This window comes from Oncorhynchus mykiss, chromosome 12 (assembly GCF_013265735.2).
Source record: "Oncorhynchus mykiss isolate Arlee chromosome 12, USDA_OmykA_1.1, whole genome shotgun sequence".
Lineage (NCBI taxonomy): Eukaryota > Metazoa > Chordata > Actinopteri > Salmoniformes > Salmonidae > Oncorhynchus > Oncorhynchus mykiss.
Window position 1 is genome coordinate 45784341 of NC_048576.1, and position 21398 is coordinate 45805738.

Consider the following 21398-nt stretch of genomic DNA (forward strand, 5'->3'; position numbering starts at 1 on the left):
GTGTGTGTGTGTGTGTGTGTGTGTGTGTGTGTGTGTGTGTGGACATGTTTAACTATACCTGTGACCTATTGGGGACATTTTGTTAGTCCCCACAAGGTAAAATGCTATATCTAGGGGGGCTTAGGGTTAAAGTATAATTAGTGTTAGAATTAGGTTTAGCGTTAGAAGTTAGTGTAACATTATCCTCAACGTGATCTCTGAGGAATGTGATGTGAATTAATTATCTCTTCCAAATCTACACGGCCATCTCTTTAATGCGTGTACAGTATTCAGCCTGATGGTAAATTGTGTTCAGGTGTGCCAAGGTTAGTGGACCCTGGTGAGAGGGGGCCATTGTTCAGTCATCGCCCTGTCGTCATGCTTTGTCAACACAGAGATTACCACAACCCCTACTTTCACTCCTTCAGTTCCCCCACACGTTATCTGACAGGCATTTACTCCATGATGTTTCAACAGAACAATTGAGATAAAGCCTGGGGACTGAACTGAGGGTTGTAACAAAAAAGGGCTCTTATAGTGGTGTAAACACAACCCTTCTGGGGCCACAATCCAGTGCCCTAAACTTCTGACTGTATCAAGAGGAGTCTACTCTAGCTACAACAAATAGAACAGAAAACAACTGTAGAAAATCATCCAATTCATGCCAATTACATCTAGCAGAACATTCAAATAATGCAGCATTATTGCCATGCATCTTCAAGACATAAATAGATTAAGGACTGTTGGCTAATACTCCCGAGATACGGAATGACAGACTGATAAACTTCTAAATCACAACATTAGCACATACATGTTGTCAAGTCAAAAACTATAGTGCCAGATGCTCAGCAGTAGGCATTATTAGAACATGCAACATCAAATCCTAATACAGTATTAACTAATGACACAGAGATTACATTATGCCAAGGATGGCACTGTCATCTTCCCTATGCGACATCACCATACACATGTTCAGAAAGCAGTATGAAGTCCTCTTTGCTCTCATGTCCTGCTTTCCTAAGAGCTGAACTGGGTGAGGCCATAAACTGTCATGAAACCTTAAATACAACATGAATACCAGTAACAGGGATAATCCAACATGTTAGGAATTTCTGTATTATCTTTAAAAAAACGATGAAATTCCAAGGATAAACGAGTTTGAACACACACCTGTCCGGGAGTCAGATTCAGATGCAGCTCACCTGTCCATCAATCGGTGATGCACGTGTTGGAGGGAAAGGGAGAGAGGAGAGAGACAGAGAGAGAGCTAGAGGACGAGGTAGATAGATGGACCACTCACCTGTCTTCAGAACACGGACATTTAACCCCTCACCACTCTCACCAGGCTTCCTCCAGTACACATATGTGTTTTATCCAACTGGGAACCATCCACAGAGTTTAAAAGAAGTGAAGAGAGGCCTGGAAAAAGACGGAGGGGTGGCAGTTGTTATGGTGATAATGGGAGGGGAGAAGGGGGCGGGGGGGTGGACGTCCAAACAGAGGGGGCGCTTCTCGTTCACTTCCAGCAGGATTACCGGTACTGTTAAAATGGGAGTCCCAGAAAACAGCCAAAATCCTTGCCTAGGGCATGCAATGGATATCGAAAGGAGCAGGAAGAAAGAGATTCCTTGTATGAGAGGGGCGGCAAAAGTGTAAGCCCCTGCCAAAGCTCTGGAAGGAACTTTACTAAAAGAGGCAGGTGCAAATTTTTACCAGGGATAGTGTTCAACTTAATCTGAGATCAAAGTAGTAGGTGGGGAGGGGAACTTTGAGTGGGCAGAGAGGGAGAGGGAAAGTGAGGGAGAGCAAATGAGATATCCTGGAAATGAGGGCAGAAAGACTACACGAGCAAAGGCAAATTCTTGAAACAAAACCTTATTCCCCTCCAATCATGGAAGACAAAACAGTTACAACAAAGAGGATTTCGGACATAGATGCCAGCTCCTTGGATTGAGCCCTGATTCCTCCCCTCAGCCCTGTCCGTGTCTCTGTATGGCTAAAGCTTTCCACCTGAGAAGCTCAGACCCAGCCAATTAAAATTTTTTATTTCACCTTTATTTAACCAGGTAGGCTAGTTGAGAACAAGTTCTCATTTACAACTGTGACCTGGCCAAGATAAAGCAAAGCAGTGTGACAAAAACAACAACAATTACACATGGGATAAACAAATATACAGTCAATAAAACAATATAAAAGTATATATATAAATATATACAGTGTGTGCAAATGTAGTAAGATTAGAGAGGCAAGGCAATAAATAGGCCACAGTGGCGAAATAATTACAATGTAGCATTAACACTGGAGTGGTAGATGTGCAGATGATGATGTGCAAATAGAGATACTGGGGTGCAAAACAGCAAAAACAAATAACAATATGGGGATGAGGTAGTTGGGTGGGAAATTTACAGATGGGCTGTGTACAGGTACAGTGATCGGTAAGCTGCTCTGGCAGCTGATGCTTATAGTTAGTGAGGGAGATATAAGTCTCCAGCTTCAATGACCTTTGCAATTCGTTCCAGTCATTGGCAGCAGAGAATTGGAAGGAAAGACGGCCAAAGGAGGTGTTGGCTTTGGGGATGACCAGTGAAATATACCTGCTGGAGCACGTGCTATGGTGGGCGTTGCTATGGTGACCAATGAGCTGAGATAAGGTGGGGCTTTACCTAGCAAAGACTTATAGATGACCTGGAGACAATGGGTTTGGCAACGGATATGTAGCGAGGGCCTACATCCAATATGGACTACATCCAATTTGTTGAGTAGAATGTTTGAGATTATTTTGTAAATGACATCGCCTAAGTCAAGGATCGGTAGGATAGTCAGTTTTACGAGGGTATGTTTGGCAGCATGAGTGAAGGATGCTTTGTGGCGAAATAGATAGATTTAATTTGGGATTGGAGATGCTTAATGTGAGTCTGGAAGGAGAGTTTATAGTCTAACCAGACACCTAGGTATTTGTAGTTGTCCACATATTCTAAGTCAGAAGTGATGCTAGTCGGGCGGGCAGGTGTGGGCAGCGATCGGTTGAAGAGCATGCATTAAGTTTTACTGGCATTTAAGAGCAGCCACGGAAGGAGTGTTGTATGGCATTAAAGCTTGTTTGGAGGTTTGTTAACACAGTGTCTAAAGGGCCAGATGTATACAGAATGATGTCGTCTGCGTAGAGGTGGATCAGAGAATCACCAGCAGCAAGAGCGACATCATTGATATACACAGAGAAAAGACTCTGAAAAGAATTTAACCCTGTGGCACCCCCATAGAGACTTCCAGAGGTCCGGACAACAGGCCCTCTGATTTGACACACTGAACTCGATCTGAGAAGTAGTTGATGAACCAAGCGAGGCAGTTATCTAAGGAACCAAGGTTATTGAGTCTGCCGATAAGAATGCAGTGATTGACAGAGTCAAAAGCCTTGGCCAGGTCAATGAAGACGGCTGCACAGTACTGTCTTTTATCGATGGCGGTTATGATATCATTTAGGACCTTGAGCGTGGCTGAAGTGTTGCAACAATTTCGGCTGAAAATTTTAGAAAGAGAGGGTCCAGATTGTCTAGCCCAGCTGATTTGTCGGGGTACAGATTTTGCAGCTCTTTCAGAACATCAGCTAAGTGCGGGGGATTGGGCAAATTGCTGCGGGGTTGCAGAGCTGTTGGCCGGGGTAGGGGTAGCCAGATGGAAAGCATGGCCAGCCATAGAAAAATGCTTATTGAAATTCTCGATTATCGTAGATTTATCGGTGGTGACAGTGTTTCCTAGCGTCAGTGCAGTGGGCAGTTGGGAGGAGGTGCTCTTATTCTTCATTCTTCATATACAGTGTCCCAAAACTGTTTGGAATTAGTGCTACAGGATGTACATTTCTGTTTGAAAAAGCTAGCCTTTGCTTTCCAAACTGACTGTGTATATTGGTTCCTGACTGCCCTGAAAAGTTGCATATCGAGGGGGCTATTCGATGCTAATGCAGTATGCCACAGGATGTTTTTGTGCTGGTCAAGGGCAGTCAAGTCAAGAGTGAACCAGGAGCTGTGTCTGTTCTTAGTTCTACATTTTTTGAATGGGGCATGCTTATTTAAGATGGTGAGGAAAGCACTTTTAAAGAACAACCAGGCAACTTCTACTGACAGGATGAGGTCGTTTATTTATTTTTATCTTTTAAGTATTTTAAGGAGCGTTTGACAGTGATGAGGGGTGGTCATTTGACCGCGGACGCATTACGGACTCAGGCAATGAGGCAGTGATCGCTGAGATCCTGGTTGAAGACAGCAGAGGTGTATTTGGAGGGCAAGTTGGTCAGGACGATATCTATAAGGGTGCCCATGTTTACAGATTTAGAGTTGTACCTGGTAGGTTCCTTGATAATTTGTGTGGGATTTAGTGCATCTAGCTTAGATTGTAGGATGGCCGGGGTGTTACGCATATCCCAGTTTAGGTCACCTAACAGTACGAATGCTGAAGATAGATGGGGGGGGGCAATCAATTCACATGTGGTGTCCAGGGCACAGCTGGGGGCTGAGGGGGGTCTATGACAAGCGGCAACAGTGAGAAACTTATTTCTGGAAAGGTGGATTTTTAAAAGTAGAGGCTCGAACTGTTTGGGCACAGACCTGGATAGTAAGACAGAACTCTGCAGGCTATCTCTGCAGTAGAATGCAAAAAGAGAGAGAGAAACAAAGAGAGAAAAAACACACACAGGCTTAAACCCTGCTTTTTCAAGACCTTGGGTAGTTCTACTTACAGAATTAACATGAGTCACTTTGGACACACTGTGTTCTCTTTAATTAGGAATGGCCTCATTTACATGGGCACAGAGCATACATCATTTCCATAGATCCTGGAGAGATAAGGTATGAAAGAAATGGCAGGTAGATCCGTTCTGATAGGGTCTGGGAAGGAGAGGGGACTCAGTTGGGTCTTTGTTGCAAGAGGGACAGTGGAGGTAACTAGAGCGAGGGGGAGCAGGACGTGTCAAAGGCTGCAGGACTGAGGGCTGACCTGGGGCTCCTATTGACCAGTGTAGGGGCTCTTTGTGGTGGATTATTTTACTCCTCCCATGCGTTGTTGTGTAAATGCATAAACTCTTTACCAACCTGTGAAAAGAGAGCAACACACCAAAAGGGGACAACAAAAAAAACATGTTCCCAGTGGGCCTGCCGGGACCGAGATCCTCCTGTGCTAACGGCCGGTGTTTTGGGAAATGTCGAGGACGGGGAGAAGGAGGAGGAATTGAGATGGGGACAATAGGCCTGATTTTCTCACTTGAACTCCCACTCTCGCATGGACTCACACACACACACACACACACACACACACACACACACGCGCGCGCACGCACACACTTCATTAGCCAGCATGATAGTTTACTTTATTTAACTAAGCAAGTCAGTTAAAGAACAAATTCTTATTTACAATGACGGCCTACCAAAAGGCCTCCTGCGGGGACGGGGGCCTGGGATTAAAAATAAATTAAAAAATAAAATTAAGGATAAAACACACATCACAACAAGAGAGACAACACAACACTTCCATAAAGAGAGACCTAAGACAACAACATAGCAAGGCAGCAACACGTGACAACACAACATGGATAAAGGTCTTTCACTCCCTCTCCCTCCATTTAGCTCACTGGGAATGGGGACAGTGTTGTATAAATCGGTTGTTACATAGTGAGCTCAGCTGAGGTGACGTTGCATATTTGCCCCATGTAAGGTAGCACACATCTATTCCTCAATGAAGAACAGATATTTCTAGGAACAGTCTTGCTGACAAGGAGGTTTACTTCTAAATGGTCTGATTGTAGTTTCAATTGTTAAAAGTTGAGAAAATAAAATAGCAATGATTGAAACGGACTGATCAGTTACATCAATAAGTCATAAAAGCATTACATCAACAGTGAGGGTGAGCTCAGTGCGAGAGACATTCAATCCCCAGATTGGGCCACTCCATGTCAACCCTCTAACCTCCCCCCTATGCCCAGCAGTTAGCCTTGTCTTGCCCTCCTCTCTTCTTCTTTCCTCCACAATGTAGAAACTCCTTGTGGTAACCCAAACCTCACATTCCCAAATGACTCCTACTCCTGGGCACACAATTGGCTCCGTTCAGCCCTCACTTCTGCTCCATAATGCAATGGGGGAGATCAGGATACAGCCTCCCCGGGCCAGGTCTTGGGTACGGGACAAGGGTGCGAAGAGGTAACGCAACATCTCAACCCCCACCACCTCCCAACTTTGGCGTGACCCTGCATTAACGGGACAGCCCTGTTGTCACAGCCTGGTAACCCCAAGCCAGCCCAGTGTTCCCTCTGTAGAGGAACTTGAACTTGTGGCCCTGCTGCTCCAGTCAGAGAAGGCCCAGGCTGAGGGGACCTCAGCCCCATCTGTTGCGTAGTGACAGAGCCTCTGCTGGGACTGGAGGTTGGGATTGGGAGCCGGCGGGCTGGGTGCTTTAAGCAAACACCCAGAATTGGCGGAGTGTGACACTGATGGCATCAGCCAAATGTGTCTTGTGTGGTTCACACACTGCCTGAAAGATGGGGAGTGAGGGGAGGAGGAGCTTTCGGCACCTCCAGGCTTGGTGACACCAATTAAGTCTGATTACCTTGCAGCCAAGTTGTTGCAGTGATCTGGGCGGTTGTGCGACTGGACTGGCTCGGCTCCTGTTGGAAGACTTGTGCTCCATGGTGGTGACTTCAGTACGTACATTACCACTCAAAAGTTTGGGGTCACTTAGAAATGTCCTTGTTTTTGAAAGAAAATCTATTTTTGTGTCTATTAAAATAACAAAATTGATCAGAAATACAGCGTAGACATTGTTAATGTTGCAAATGACTATTGTAGCTGGAAACAGCTGATTAAAAAAAAAATGAATATCTACATAGGCGTACAGAGACCCATTATCAGCAACCATCACTCCTGAGTTCCAATGGCACGCTGTGTTTGCTAATCAAAGTTAATAATTTTAAAAGGATAATTGCTCATTAGAAAACACTTTTGCAATTATGCTAGCACAGCTGAAAACTGTTGTTCTGATTAAAGAAGCAATACAACTGTCTTTCTTTAGACTAGTTGAGTATCTGGAGCATCAGCATTTGTGGGTTCGATTACAGGCTCAAAATGGCCAGAAACAAAGACTGTTCTTCTGAAACTTGTCAGTCTATTCTTGTTCTGAGAAATGAAGGCTATTCCATGCGAGAAATTGCCAAGAAACTGATGATCTTGTACAACGCTGTGTACTACTCCCTTCACAGAACAGCGCAAACTGGCTCTAACCAGAATAGAAAGAGGAGTGGGAGGCCCCGGTGCACAACTGAGCAAGAAGACAAGTACATTAGAGTGTCTAGTTTGAGAAACAGATGCCTCACAAGTCCTCAACTGGCAGCTTCATTAAATAGTACCCGCAAAACACCAGTCTCACCGTCAACAGTGAATAGGCGACTCCGGGATGCTGGCCTTCTAGGCAGAGTTGCAAAGAAAAAGCCATATTTCAGACTGGCCAATAAAAAGAAAAGATGGGCAAAAGAACACAGACACTGGACAGAGGAACTCTGCCTAGAAGGCCAGCATCCCGGAGCCGCCTCTTCACCGTTGATGTTGAGACGGGTGTTTTGAGGGTACTATTTAAAGAAGCTGCCAGAATCCTTTCCAGATCCTTGACATCATTCGTCTGCGCTTATGGACTGCCCTCTTCAAGCCAGTTCCGGAGACCGACATGGCCATTGCGTGGCCATAGATCTTTATTTTCATGTCATCCAACAAATGTAAATGCCTGGAGTTTGATGAACAATTACCAGTTGGAGGGACGTTCAAGTGCATTTTCCCACCTTCCCACTTGGTTATGAACAAAGCATGTATATTAAAAAGTAAACCAAAAAAAACGAACGCTTTATTCGTCTTTAGTCCGATATTTACTTGGAAATAATATGAGGCTATCCTAATTATACTGTTTAACAATTTCATCCTGGTTTCTTTGGCATTCACTGATACAAAGTAACCAACTATGTAGAATTCTTTGAAGAACTGTGTGTGTGTGTACAGTGAGGATCAGAAAATACCCATTGTTTTCCCGTAGGTAAATACCATCTGAAATGGGCTGTAAATAAAGCATTACCAACATAAAGTAAAGAAACCCTTACAATATTACCACAATAAAGCAAAATGACATTATTAAATAGATTTACCCGATAAATAAAATGATTTTACAGGGTCTTAGACAGACGTGTATTACAGTGCTATGCATAAAGTCAGATTTAACAACAGTCAGCAGGTAACATATGTCCATAAATGATCTCTGTGTGTACAGTAAGTTTGATTTTAAGCAAAGAAAAAAAAAGGGACAGCATTTTCTTGAAACTGGAGGCATTGAAGCTTTCAGAAGAAAAAAAAATCAGAATCACTTTAATAATTATCAATCTGATCATCTTCCAAAAAACATAACATAAAAACATAGGAGATACACTATGTACTATAACATACACTCTTATCGTAGGTCCCTCAAGATTAAGTTACAAGTCCATGCAATCCTCCATAGTAAATGACGGCAGACTATTTTTTTTTAAATCCAACCACAATCCCAGCCCACATACACTATATTGCATACTTTACCATTACCAACCATGCGAACACAACATTAACGGATCAAGAAGCACCTGTGATGTGCCTAAAATAATTCCCAAAAGGTCGAGATCCATCTACTTTTCTAAACAAAGCCTAGCGCTGGCAGACTATGGCCACGCTCATTTAGCTTTTGCACCGGTGCAAACTTTGCATAATACTTCAAGTAAAAAGATCAAAGAGGAATTCAGATTAAAAAGGGATATATAAATTGGTAGAGTGATTGGTAAATAAACCCAGTTTCATCATCACCTTGGTTTACTGATTTCTCCCATGTATAAGAAGAGTAGCTAACCTCTGACGCCAAAGCAGAGTGAAATTGACTTTGGACTGGGCAGCAACAAAATATGATTACCATAGGGCATTTCTCACATCTTTCCACCAATTGGAGGTCTCTGAATCTGAAGACACCTATTAGACAATATGAACCAATGGGAGAGCACAAATTCTGGGGCCACATTGTTGACCCAGGGTGTACTAAAACAATGGACACTGGTTCCAGTAAGAGGTGTTGGGTGTGTGAGACGGATGTGAGGTGTGGATGATGGGGAGAGAGGAAGATGGAGAGAGAGAGCAAGAGGTGAGGAAGGCCACTGCCCGTTGGGTGAACCCATTGTAATCCAAGCACAGAGGAAGTGACTGTGACACAGCAGCCGGTATGTGGTTACTCAGTGAGGCTGGCCTGGGGTTCACCGCCTCTCCCTCCAACACCCACTCCCCCTCGGCAGGGGAGAGAGCTGCTCCCTTCATGTGGAATCAGACAGCAGGAAGACCTACAGCAACCAGAGTGCACCTCCTTCTCCAGATCCCCCTCTCTCTCCACCTTTAATAGCAACTGCCCACCAACCCAACCCCTTCTATTTGGCCTCGTCTTGTCTCTTTCCGCCAGATCGCCTGAGTGAGTTGGGGTCAGTGATGTTCCGTGTGGTCTCTATGTGTCACAAGCTCTATCATCCTCAAAGCTCAATGAAGCGTCTCTCTCAGCGCACCACCCCCTGTGATTCTGACTCAGGGGTTATCTTGGGATATCTGAAGCACATGATTTAAGAATTGGGTGAGAGAGGGAGGGTATGCTAATTGTGCTAACATTACTTAAAAACTAATATTTCTGATAAAATACTATTCTGGGCTCTATTTTGACAAACCAAATAAAATGGAAAATCTCAGTGGTGTGACGTGCCACCAGCGTCTGACAATAGCGATGCTTCGCACCAAGCCAAAATTGGAACACGCACACTAAGTCATATATGTGTGTGTGTATATATATTAATATATACAGTGCCTTGCGAAAGTATTCGGCCCCCTTGAACTTTGCGACCTTTTGCCACATTTCAGGCTTCAAACATAAAGATATAAAACTGTATTTTTTTGTGAAGAATCAACAACAAGTGGGACACAATCATGAAGTGGAACAACATTTATTGGATATTTCAAACTTTTTTAACAAATCAAAAACTGAAAAATTGGGCGTGCAAAATTATTCAGCCCCTTTACTTTCAGTGCAGCAAACTCTCTCCAGAAGTTCAGTGAGGATCTCTGAATGATCCAATGTTGACCTAAATGACTAATGATGATAAATACAATCCACCTGTGTGTAATCAAGTCTCCGTATAAATGCACCTGCACTGTGATAGTCTCAGAGGTCCGTTAAAAGCGCAGAGAGCATCATGAAGAACAAGGAACACACCAGGCAGGTCCGAGATACTGTTGTGAAGAAGTTTAAAGCCGGATTTGGATACAAAAAGATTTCCCAAGCTTTAAACATCCCAAGGAGCACTGTGCAAGCGATAATATTGAAATGGAAGGAGTATCAGACCACTGCAAATCTACCAAGACCTGGCCGTCCCTCTAAACTTTCAGCTCATACAAGGAGAAGACTGATCAGAGATGCAGCCAAGAGGCCCATGATCACTCTGTATGAACTGCAGAGATCTACAGCTGAGGTGGGAGACTCTGTCCATAGGACAACAATCAGTCGTATATTGCACAAATCTGGCCTTTATGGAAGAGTGGCAAGAAGAAAGCCATTTCTTAAAGATATCCATAAAAAGTGTTGTTTAAAGTTTGCCACAAGCCACCTGGGAGACACACCAAACATGTGGAAGAAGGTGCTCTGGTCAGATGAAACCAAAATTGAACTTTTTGGCAACAATGCAAAACGTTATGTTTGGCGTAGAAGCAACACAGCTGAACACACCATCCCCACTGTCAAACATGGTAGTGGCAGCATCATGGTTTGGGCCTGCTTTTCTTCAGCAGGGACAGGGAAGATGGTTTAAAATTGATGGGAAGATGGATGGAGCCAAATACAGGACCATTCTGGAAGAAAACCTGATGGAGTCTGCAAAAGACCTGAGACTGGGACGGAGATTTGTCTTCCAACAAGACAATGATCCAAAACATAAAGCAAAATCTACAATGGAATGGTTCAAAAATAAACATATCCAGGTGTTAGAATGGCCAAGTCAAAGTCCAGACCTGAATTCAATCGAGAATCTGTGGAAAGAACTGAAAACTGCTGTTCACAAATGCTCTCCATCCAACCTCACTGAGCTCGAGCTGTTTTGCAAGGAGGAATGGGAAAAAATCTCTCTCGATGTGCAAAACTGATAGAGACATACCCCAAGCGACTTACAGCTGTAATCGCAGCAAAAGGTGGCGCTACAAAGTATTAACTTAAGGGGGCTGAATAATTTTGCACGCCCAATTTTTCAGTTTTTGATTTGTTAAAAAAGTTTGAAATATCCAATAAATGTCGTTCCACTTCATGATTGTGTCCCACTTGTTGTTGATTCTTCACAAAAAAAGACAGTTTTATATCTTTATGTTTGAAGCCTGAAATGTGGCAAAAGGTCGCAAAGTTCAAGGGGGCCGAATACTTTCGCAAGGCACTGTATATTTATATAAAGTAAGGTGCTTTACCAAGAAACATCAAAAAAATTAAATGAAGAGACAGCGTAGACAGTTGGTGTCCAGAAGCTGGTCAGTCTATAAATAAGTCACACACACACACACACACACACACACACACACACACACACACACACACACACACACACACACACACACACACACACACACACTTCTTAGGAGTCCAAGGAGGTGGACGAGATTGTGCGGCTCTTAGTCTTGGGCACCACCAGGATCTCATCTCCGTCTTGGATCATGTACGAGTGGAGTGCCCGACTGCCGTACTTCATCTCCTCAGGTCCCAGCGCGGAGCCTAGCTCGCGGGCGATGTAGTACAGCCGCATGCCGTTGGCTGGCAGGTCCACCAGGGCCCTGAGCTCCTTCTTGAGCTCCCCGACTGTCTGCTCCAACCGCAAGCTTAGAGTCTCCGTCCGCTCGCCCCAGCGCACCTCCAGCGTGGCCATGCAGCGCGGACGCAAGTCCACCTCGGCCAGCGGGGCAAGCCGTCCGTACTTGGACACCAGGACATGGTACCTGTGGAGATCAGACAGAATGGACCGGAGGTTAGGATTTGTCATTTGGTAGAGAGAATGGTGGCGATTGGTCAGTTTTGGCAGTCGCTCTTATGCATACATTATGGCAGGGATTCCAAATTATTTTTGGCCCGTGACCTAATTTTTATTTAAAAATACATTTGACCCCACCATGTGAAAAAAGTGATGTAATAAATGGCCAATGCTTACTTTAAAAAAATTTGGGGCTATGACACCCTAATAGAGCCTTTTGTAGGCCACCGGATCAATCCCCCGCCCACATTCGGAAAGTATTCAGACCCCTTCATTTTGTTACATTAACACCTTATTCTAAAATGGATGAATTAAAATAAATCCTCATCAATCTACACACAATACCCCACAATGACAAAGCAACAACAACAAAAAAGGTAAAGACAATTTTGCTAAGAAAAATTCTATAAAATAAAAATACCATATTTACAGAATTATTCAGACCCTTTGCTCGCAATTGAGCTCAGGTGCATCCTGTTTCCTTTGATCATCCTTGAGATGTTTCTACAACTTGATTGGAAACCACCTGTGGTAAATTCAATTGATTGGACAACATTTGTAAAAGGCACACACACATCTATATAAGGTCCCACAGTTGACAGTGCATGTCAGAGCAAAAACCAAGCCACGAGGTCGAAAGGAATTGTCCATAGAGCTCCGAGACAGGATTGTGTCGAGGCACAGGTCCGAGGAAGGGTACCAAAACATTTCTGAAGCATTGAAGGTCCCCAAGAACACAATGGCCTCCATCATTCTTAAATGGAAGAAGTTTGGAACAACCAAGACTCTTCCGAGAGCAATCAAGGGAGAAGAGCTTTGGTCAGGTAGGTGACCAAGAACCTGATGGAGCACCAGAGTTCCTCTGTGGAGATGGTAGAAACTTCCAGAAGAACGACCATCTCTGCAGCACTCCACCAATCAGGCCTTTATGGAAGAGCGGCCAGATGGAAGCCACTCCTCAGTAAAAAAGGCACATGACAGCCCACTTGGAGTTTGCCAAAAAGGCACCTAAAGGACTCTCAGACCATGAGAAACAAGATTCTCCGATCTGTTGAAACCAAGATTGAACTCTTTGGCCTGAATGCCAAGCGTTACATCTGGAGGAAACCTGGCACCATCCCTACGGTGAAGCACAGTGGTGGCCATCATGCTGTGGGGATGTTTTTCAGCAGTAGGACTGGGAGTATTGCGTGTAGATTGATGTGGGGATTAATTATATATTTTTTAATAATAAAGCTGAAACATAAAATGTGTAAAAGGTCAATGGGTCTGACTACTTTCTAAATACGCTGTATGCATAACTTTATGAGCTGGATTGCCTGTCTTTGCAATTTGTTTATTTTCGTTTGCGCTCATTAGCATATTTAGCTAGCAGCCTCCATGTAAATTCGCTATTACTTATGCAAATGTTGTTAGCATTCTGGTAATAGACGTCCAATTATGTTTCTGGCTGGGTTTTTCGGCGCCCCCTTGTGTATTAAGCTGGTAATACCGTAAATCCCAGGGTGAGAGAAGGACAGTATGACGACATGAGAATCTGGATGCCGCCCAATCCTACTGTGTACCCATATCTATACCCACACATGCAGTCAGAGCTAGCCCTAGATTGTTGGGGGCCGTAAGCAAAATATATTCGAGTTTCAGAGTTAATTTCCTACAAATCTATACATTTTGCCATTGGGCAGAGAAAAGACTAGGCAATTTTATAACTAATTTCATGCAATTTTACTCATTTTACGATGGGACGGAGGGGAAAATTTGCAATTTTACAGCTAATTTACTGAAATTGTTACCCATTTTGCCATTAGGTGGAGAGAAATGTTTGCAGTTTTTAATATGATATCTTATGGAGAGTGACTAACAAAATCAATGGGGCCCACCGGTTGTTAATTAGACCATGATTACTACAAGTATACATAGCTAGCCGCAAGACTAACTTACAATAAAATAAAATAAAAGTCAGCTAAGGGCTAATTGAGTGACTGTCAGTGACTGACCTACCAAGGGAAAAACTGCTGATGCACAACCTCACCCCGACTGTTCTCCACACACTTTTTTAAAAAGTATTTGGAAATTGATCAGTGGTCCTAGAAAAAGGGAGGCTGCGGGCCACATGGTGGTTTGGCAGTTTGGTATTTTATTAGGATCCCCATTATCTGTTGCAAAAGCAGCACCTACTCTTCCTGGGGTCCACACAAAAATCTTATTATCCTTGGACTAACCGCTATCCAAGAAAACAGCTTTCTCTGACACTGTGGGGGTAAGTTGGGACAAATGTGTGTGAGTGAATGAGTGTGTGTGTATATTTGATAAGAGTGGTATGTGCTCGTTCGGGAAACACAGCGAGCCCTCTACCGCTCTCTCAGCCGTGAGAAGGCGCTCACCCACCTTGAGGGAACGCTGAGTTAGCGATAAGGAACGATTAAATAAAATCCCAGAGGAAAGCCTATTTTCAAAGCTACTGTAACAGTTGGGCCAATCAAACCAATTTCACCCTTCCCTCGCTGAAAACCCCGCCTGGCTAGGGTTTCAGTGTGGGTGTGTGTGTGTAGCCAGAGTTTCAGCCTAAAGCAGCAAGCGCCACTGCCATGGGAATTGTCCTCTAACCCCTCAGTCAATGCAGAAAGTGCCATTCTGTGAGAAACCCATTTTTCATTCACTCAAATGGCTCATTTAATGTGGAAACTTGTATATTGTACCCCTGTAAATTATATTGAGAGAGTAAGGTATGGTAATGCTAAATACAATTTCTAATGGTCCTAGCTTAGTGTGGTGCCTGAAGAAAGCAGTGGCATTAATTTAATACCTGTGTTTCTAGACACAGCTAAATGTATTGGGTCCAGGGGAGGCTGGTGGGAGAAGTTATAGGAGGACGGGCTCATTGTAATGGCTGGAATGGAATAAACAAAATGGAGTCAAACACAGTTTCCATATGTTTGACTCTGTTCCATTAATACCATTCCATTCATTACAATGAGCCCATCCTATAACTCCTCCCACCAGCCTCCTCTGTGTGTGGCTAATACCTTACCTTGTAACTGCCCTAGATCTCTGGTGTTTCATGCTTCTCTCTCTGTTCTTTAATCCACCTCAGCTGCCTAGTCACTTCCCCGGTAATCCCCTCAATTCCTCTTCTCTGTCTCTTACTAATTACCCCACGCCGCATCTCACCCTTCTCTTCACACCATAAGCCCCTTCATCTCTCCCTTCTACCCTTCTCTGTAGGCCCTGCTTTCTTTCTCTCTCCTTATCCCAAGCCCAATCCTCTCCCTCTCCCTTCTATCCTTACCCACCCCTCTCATAGCCCCTCCTCTCTCATAGCACCTCCGCCAAAAGGGGATAGCCCGGCCGCCTAAGTCCTTCCCAGTGCTCACTGACCGCATCCAACACACTCTCACACACGTCCACATGTGTACCCACACATGCACACATACACAAAGAAACAGGCTTAGACCCAAGAGCAAGTAAACACTTTCTCTCTCTCCTTGCTTTTAAAATGCAAAGAGAAAAAGAAAACCTAAAGAGAATGGTTTGTGGCTTTGAGACACTTCCATTGCAGTACCCTTATTAATCTGAGACACTGTGTCAGTTTGGAGTCAAGTTTTGGGCTACATCAGCTCCGGTTACACACGGAAATGAGTCAACCTCTCGATCCCCCCCTAAGAAAGAAAAAAAAGAGGGCGAACGAGCGAAGAAAAATCTACCTGCCACCTTGTGTATCGGTTTTCCGATCTGAGTATTCCAAGGCACAAAGAAGTCATTGAGTGGGCAGAGACTGGCGCCATTGTCTCGCAAATGTTACTTTCCCCCAGTCAGGGAACACGCTCTTCCCCCGCAAATCCCTCCCTTGCATTCTCCTAAGGTTAAGTGGAATGTGGCTGGCAAAAAGTGTGGGCCAATCAGTTTTCCAGCATGGGCCCAAACCTAACCTACCCCCCCCCCCCCAAATTCCCATCACGGGAAGTCCTGAGATGACAATAGAACACTGGGGGGAGTTAACATAAGCAGAAAGAGGTAGGAGGTAGCTGAGAGGTAGTGAATCAAAGTGATTCCCGTCCATTGTTAAGGTACAGTAGGTGTCTCAGAGGAGGGCTCTTGCTATTATGAACCAGAGATAAGTTTTACATGAGGTTGTTCTTATCAGAAGAAAAACGTATGTATGCGCCTGTTTTACAGTTCCTCTGACAAAGCTCCACTTCAACAAACTAGTGTGTGTCAACAGTACCTATGAGGCAGCGTCTCTTCAGGAAGGTCCAGGTAGTGTCTGATGAAGAACCTCTCAGCGTCTTCTCTCTCCCCTTCCGTCACCACACTACCGTTTAACACAGACACAGATGGCAACCTGCAAAAAGGACAAAGAATATGTATGAGTGTGTGTGACGTGTGTCAAATCAAACAGGTGTGTATTCAATTGTGTGTGTGTGTGTGTGTGCCTCTTCAAAAGGTATCTTGAATAATCCCACAGCACTTGCCCTCCCCGACCGATTAAAAAACAAATAGATGAAATCACATCCTACCGTTTGTATTTGCACCTTTCTTGCACTAACACAAACACATGTATTTTCTTACTAGCAGTGACTTTGCTGATCGCCGCTTTATTGAGGAAAGGTTTTACGTACTATGACTGTGCAATGTGGTTGTCTTACCTAGCTACCTTAACATTAACGCACTGTCACTTTGGATAAGAGCGTCTGCTAAATGATTAAAATGTGTGTGTACTCACTGTGCCACGGTGAGGTTGCGTCTCTCTTTGTTTGTGTAGGGCTGCAGTAAGGGAAGCCCCATCAGCCTCACCTCCTCCAGCTTAGGGAAGAAATTCAGCCTTTCTATGTCCTCCCATCGGTTCAGCCCTTTAACACACACACACACACACACACACACACACACACACACACACACACACACACACACACACACACACACACACACACACACACACACACACACACACACACACACACACACAATCAGAACTCATTTTCTATGGAATCCCAGGATACAGTATTGAATATGGTGTACGGAAGTAGTACAATACATATATTTTCACATCAGACGGCTCATAGAGTGCTCTTTTCTGAGGTGTGTGTACATTTTTTTTTTTTTAAAGACTTGAAATGCCAAATGTACATTTAAAATACATTGGAATGTAAAAGAACTTGAGCCCTTCTAACTCGACCTACTGATTTTTAAAGGGTTCCCTGTCCGGCAGAGGGGAAAGAGAGAGGTACAGAAGCAGAGGAGTAGTAAGAACCGGAGAAAAGGGAAAAAATAGTGAATGGAAAGAGTATAATTGGGTAGAGGAAAGAGGGATATTTGTCTGTATGCTCATGCTGTGTGTGTGTGCAAATCATCATGCTGTGTACGAGTATGTTTGCGTAGATGTATCTTCATGCTACTCTGTGCATGTGATCATGCTGTATGAGCATGCTTGTGAATGTGTGTGCATGCGTGACCCTCCCTTCGGATACCTGAGTTGTTGAGGTTGATGCTGCGCAGGTTAGGAAACAGGCGCTGCAGTGTGTCCTGAGGTGTGTCCTCCTCCACAGAGCCCAGTTTGTTGTTGGACAACACCAGGTTTTGCAGGCCTGGGTACATGGGCCCAAACTTACGCACCTCGTCCCACTCCTGTAGCTGGTTGTCTGTGATCTGAAGCAGGCGCAGGGAGGGGCAGGGAACCGGGGATTCGGCCACTTGGTCGTACTCATTCAGACAAAGGAAGAGCTCCTCTAACCTACAGGGGGCGATGGGTATAAGCATCAAAAAGAGGTAGCTATGTGTAAATGGAATCGAAATACAAAGTATGAGATATGAGTAGGGTGAAGTTGCCCATAGATGCTGATCTTTGGTAGATTTCACATTTTCCACAATAATGGTTAAGGTTAGGATTGGGGGAAGGGAAGCTGATCCCCAGAGTTACGAGATACATGGAACTACAGTATCCAGGACATACCTGAACATGCCCTGAACATGATACACGGAAATATAATACATGCCTTAAACCCAAACTGGACTACGCACCACTTGTTTTGGTATACAGCTATGGGACAGGGCTTGGGAAATGTAACCCCTCAAATTCATAGACATGTATATGGCGTTGAAATACATGTTAAATATGGATACAAGTAAATATAATACATGCCTGGACAAGCCTGAACTTGAGAAGGTCAAAGGTATAATGGCAAAAACACACAAAACACATAGACAAAGACAAATACAAATAGCTAAATACTGAAATACAAAACACACACATTCATGTATTCACGCGTGCCATGTGATTCGCAGTCCAGTGTCTGTCATGACTTACTCAGGGGTCTGGCGTGTGAGTGTGTGTACCGTGTCCCAAGTGACACGCGTGTTGATGAGAACCAGGCGGCGGACCCGGAAGAACACCTCAGCCAGGCCCGGCTCCAGCTCAATCCCACTCAGAGGGTTCATACTCAGGTTAAGGAAGTCCAGGTTTGGGATGTTAGACACAATCGTGCAGATCTCGCAACCCAAAAAAAACAGATTGGAGCTATCACACTTACTGACTGACTGTACTGGCAACCCAATTGTAGATAGTATACACGATGCTGCATATCTGGCAACCCAAAGACAGATTGGCGCAATTGGAACTGACTGACAGATGAAGGTCTTGTTCGTTGAATTTGTTTGTTGAATGATGTTTTTGGGCAATTGTTTTGTGTGACGTGGTAGGTAGCCGCTCGTGGATACAATCCGTTTCTTTTACCATTGTTACATGCTTATTTAATGCTAGCCAGGAGATACTGGACATTACAAAATAACCAGCTATTGGACTTTAAAAAAAAACTTTCTGGATAAAACAACACTCTAGATGTGTAGAAAATAAGGCAAAACTCTCTGTAGTGCCAGCCTTCCTGCTAATAGCTAGCTGCTGATAAAGGAATGGTGCATAACATGACAACAGGGCTGAGGAGGATGAGGAGAACTACAGTACCCACCTCCCCCCAGTCTTGTAGCTGGTTGTGGGACAGGTCCAGCTCCACCACATGGGCACAAAAGGTGGCCACCTCAGCTTCGTCCCCAGCTTTACTGATGCCACAGCCGTCCAGGACCAGCACACTCGGCAGATTCAGACGATCTGGAGAGAGACAACAATCTTTCTAGTGAATAATTGTTCTTTATTGAATGACATGTACAATACATGATGGACAAAAGCCTGGTATAACTTCTTGTTATTACTCATTTACATCACTACATAGGCAGTGTCCTTGGGGATAAGCTAACGAATGAGAGAATGACTCGTGTGTGAATACCATATATAAGGGATACAAGTAGGCCTACATGCATTATTCCTGGGTAACTAGAAGATGAAAACCTGTGTGATTACCTTATATAGGTAATATATATTACATTTGAGTAGGCCTACATATAGTTCTTACCTCTTAACTATGTTTTTTCTGAGAAAAAAGGTAAGTAGGTTGTAGTGTGGCCCTTGACTCTTCTGCTTTGAGGAATAACAACTTTTTCAGACATGTTCATCAGACTATAAATGATCTTCCATTCACTAAAACAGTTTAGCAGGGAGCGAGACAAATGCAAGAGAGAAAAGATGCATAAGCCACCTAACCACAAAGTTATTGCTCAATCACTGCCTTCAAATGGTCGTTGGAACTGGGAAACATCCCAGTTATGAAGTCATAAATGTCGGAATAATGACTCATCCAATGATTTTAAATCTAAGTAGATGAGCTAGCTAACGTTGCTAATGATAAAGTTAATTAGCTTGCTTAACGTTGACAACAGAGTCAAACTAGCTACATTATCCATATTGACAATGTCAAAAATGTATTTGCTTCATCACCTTTTGATTGAAAAGCCAGTGACAATACGTCACAACTCAGGTAAAATTATCTCCAACATTCCCACTCGGAAATCCAACTTGGGAGGGCGGTCAAGTAGTTGTTGCCCAATTGGAACCTCGTATTTCCCACTTCTGAGCATTGAAGTCGACCGATTATGATTTTTCAACGCCGATACCGATTATTGGAGGACCAAAAAAAGCCGATACCGATTAATCGGACAATTTTTAAAATGTATTTGTAATAATGACAATTACAACAATACTGAATGAACACTTATTTTAACTTAATATAATACATCAATAAAATCAATTTAGCCTCAAATAAATAATGAACAATTTTCAATTTGGTTTAAATAATGCAAAAACAAAGTGTTGGAGAAGAAAGTAAAAGTGCAATATGTGCCATGTAAGAAAGCTAACGTTTAAGTTCCTTGCTCAGAACATGAGAACATATGAAAGCTGGTGGTTCCTTTTAACATTAGTCTTCAATATTCCCAGGTAAGAAGTTTTAGGTTGTAGTTATTATAGGAATTATAGGACTATTTCTCTCTATACAATTTGTATTTCATTAACCTTTGGCTATTGGATGTTCTTATAGGCACTTTAGTATTGCCAGTGTAACAGTATAGCTTCCGTCCCTCTCCTCGCTCCTACCTGGGCTCGAACCAGGAACACAACAACAACAGCCACCCTCGAAGCAGCGTTACCCATGCAGAGCAAGGGGAATAACCACTCCAAGTCTCAGAGCGAGTGACGTCTGAAACGCTATTAGCGCGCACCCCCCTAACTAGCTAGCCATTTCACATCGGTTACACAAGCCTAATCTCGGGAGTTGATATGCTTGAAGTCATAAACAGCGCAATGCTTGACGCACAACGAAGAGCTGCTGGCAAAACGCACGAAAGTGATGTTTGAATGAATGCTTACGAGCCTGCTGCTGCCTACCACCGCTCAGTCAGACTGCTCTATCAAATCATAGACTTAGTTATAACATAACACACAGAAATACAAGCCTATGTCATTAATATGGTAAAATCCGGAAACTATCATCCCAAAAACAAGACGTTTATTCTTTCAGTGAAATACGGAACCGTTCCGTATTTTATCTAACGGGTGGCATCCATTACTCTAAATATTCCTGTTATATTGCACAACCTTCAATGTTATGTCATAATTACGTAAAAGTCTGGCTAATTAGGCGGCCCAAACTGTTGCATATACACTGACTCTGCGTGCAATGAACGCAAGAGAAGTGACACAATTTTACCTGGTTAATATTGCCTGCTAACCTGGATTTCTTTTAGCTAAATATGCAGGTTTAAAAATATATACTTCTGTGTATTGATTTTAAGAAAGGCATTGATGTTCATGGTTAGGTACACATTGGAGCAACGATACGCACCGCATCGATTATATGCAACGCAGGACACGCTAGATAAACTAGTAATATCATCAACCATGTGTAGTTAACTAGTGATTATGATTGATTGATTGTTTTTTATAAGATAAGTTTAA

General features: G+C 43.6%; 1 protein-coding gene across 1 annotated transcript in view; it reads right to left on the reverse strand.

Moving 5' to 3' along the window:
• Positions 1-21398, reverse strand: part of LOC110538902 (alpha-tectorin-like) — an 82369-nt gene that overhangs the window by 51589 nt on the left and 9382 nt on the right. The window contains exons 3-8 of the mRNA XM_036939508.1: positions 19021-19160; positions 18363-18544; positions 17527-17789; positions 16782-16908; positions 16279-16400; positions 2407-2419 (exon numbers count right to left, since the gene is read on the reverse strand). Of these exons, the coding sequence (XP_036795403.1) occupies positions 2407-2419; positions 16279-16400; positions 16782-16908; positions 17527-17789; positions 18363-18544; positions 19021-19160 (847 nt within the window). The remainder of the gene's footprint in view (positions 1-2406; positions 2420-16278; positions 16401-16781; positions 16909-17526; positions 17790-18362; positions 18545-19020; positions 19161-21398) is intronic.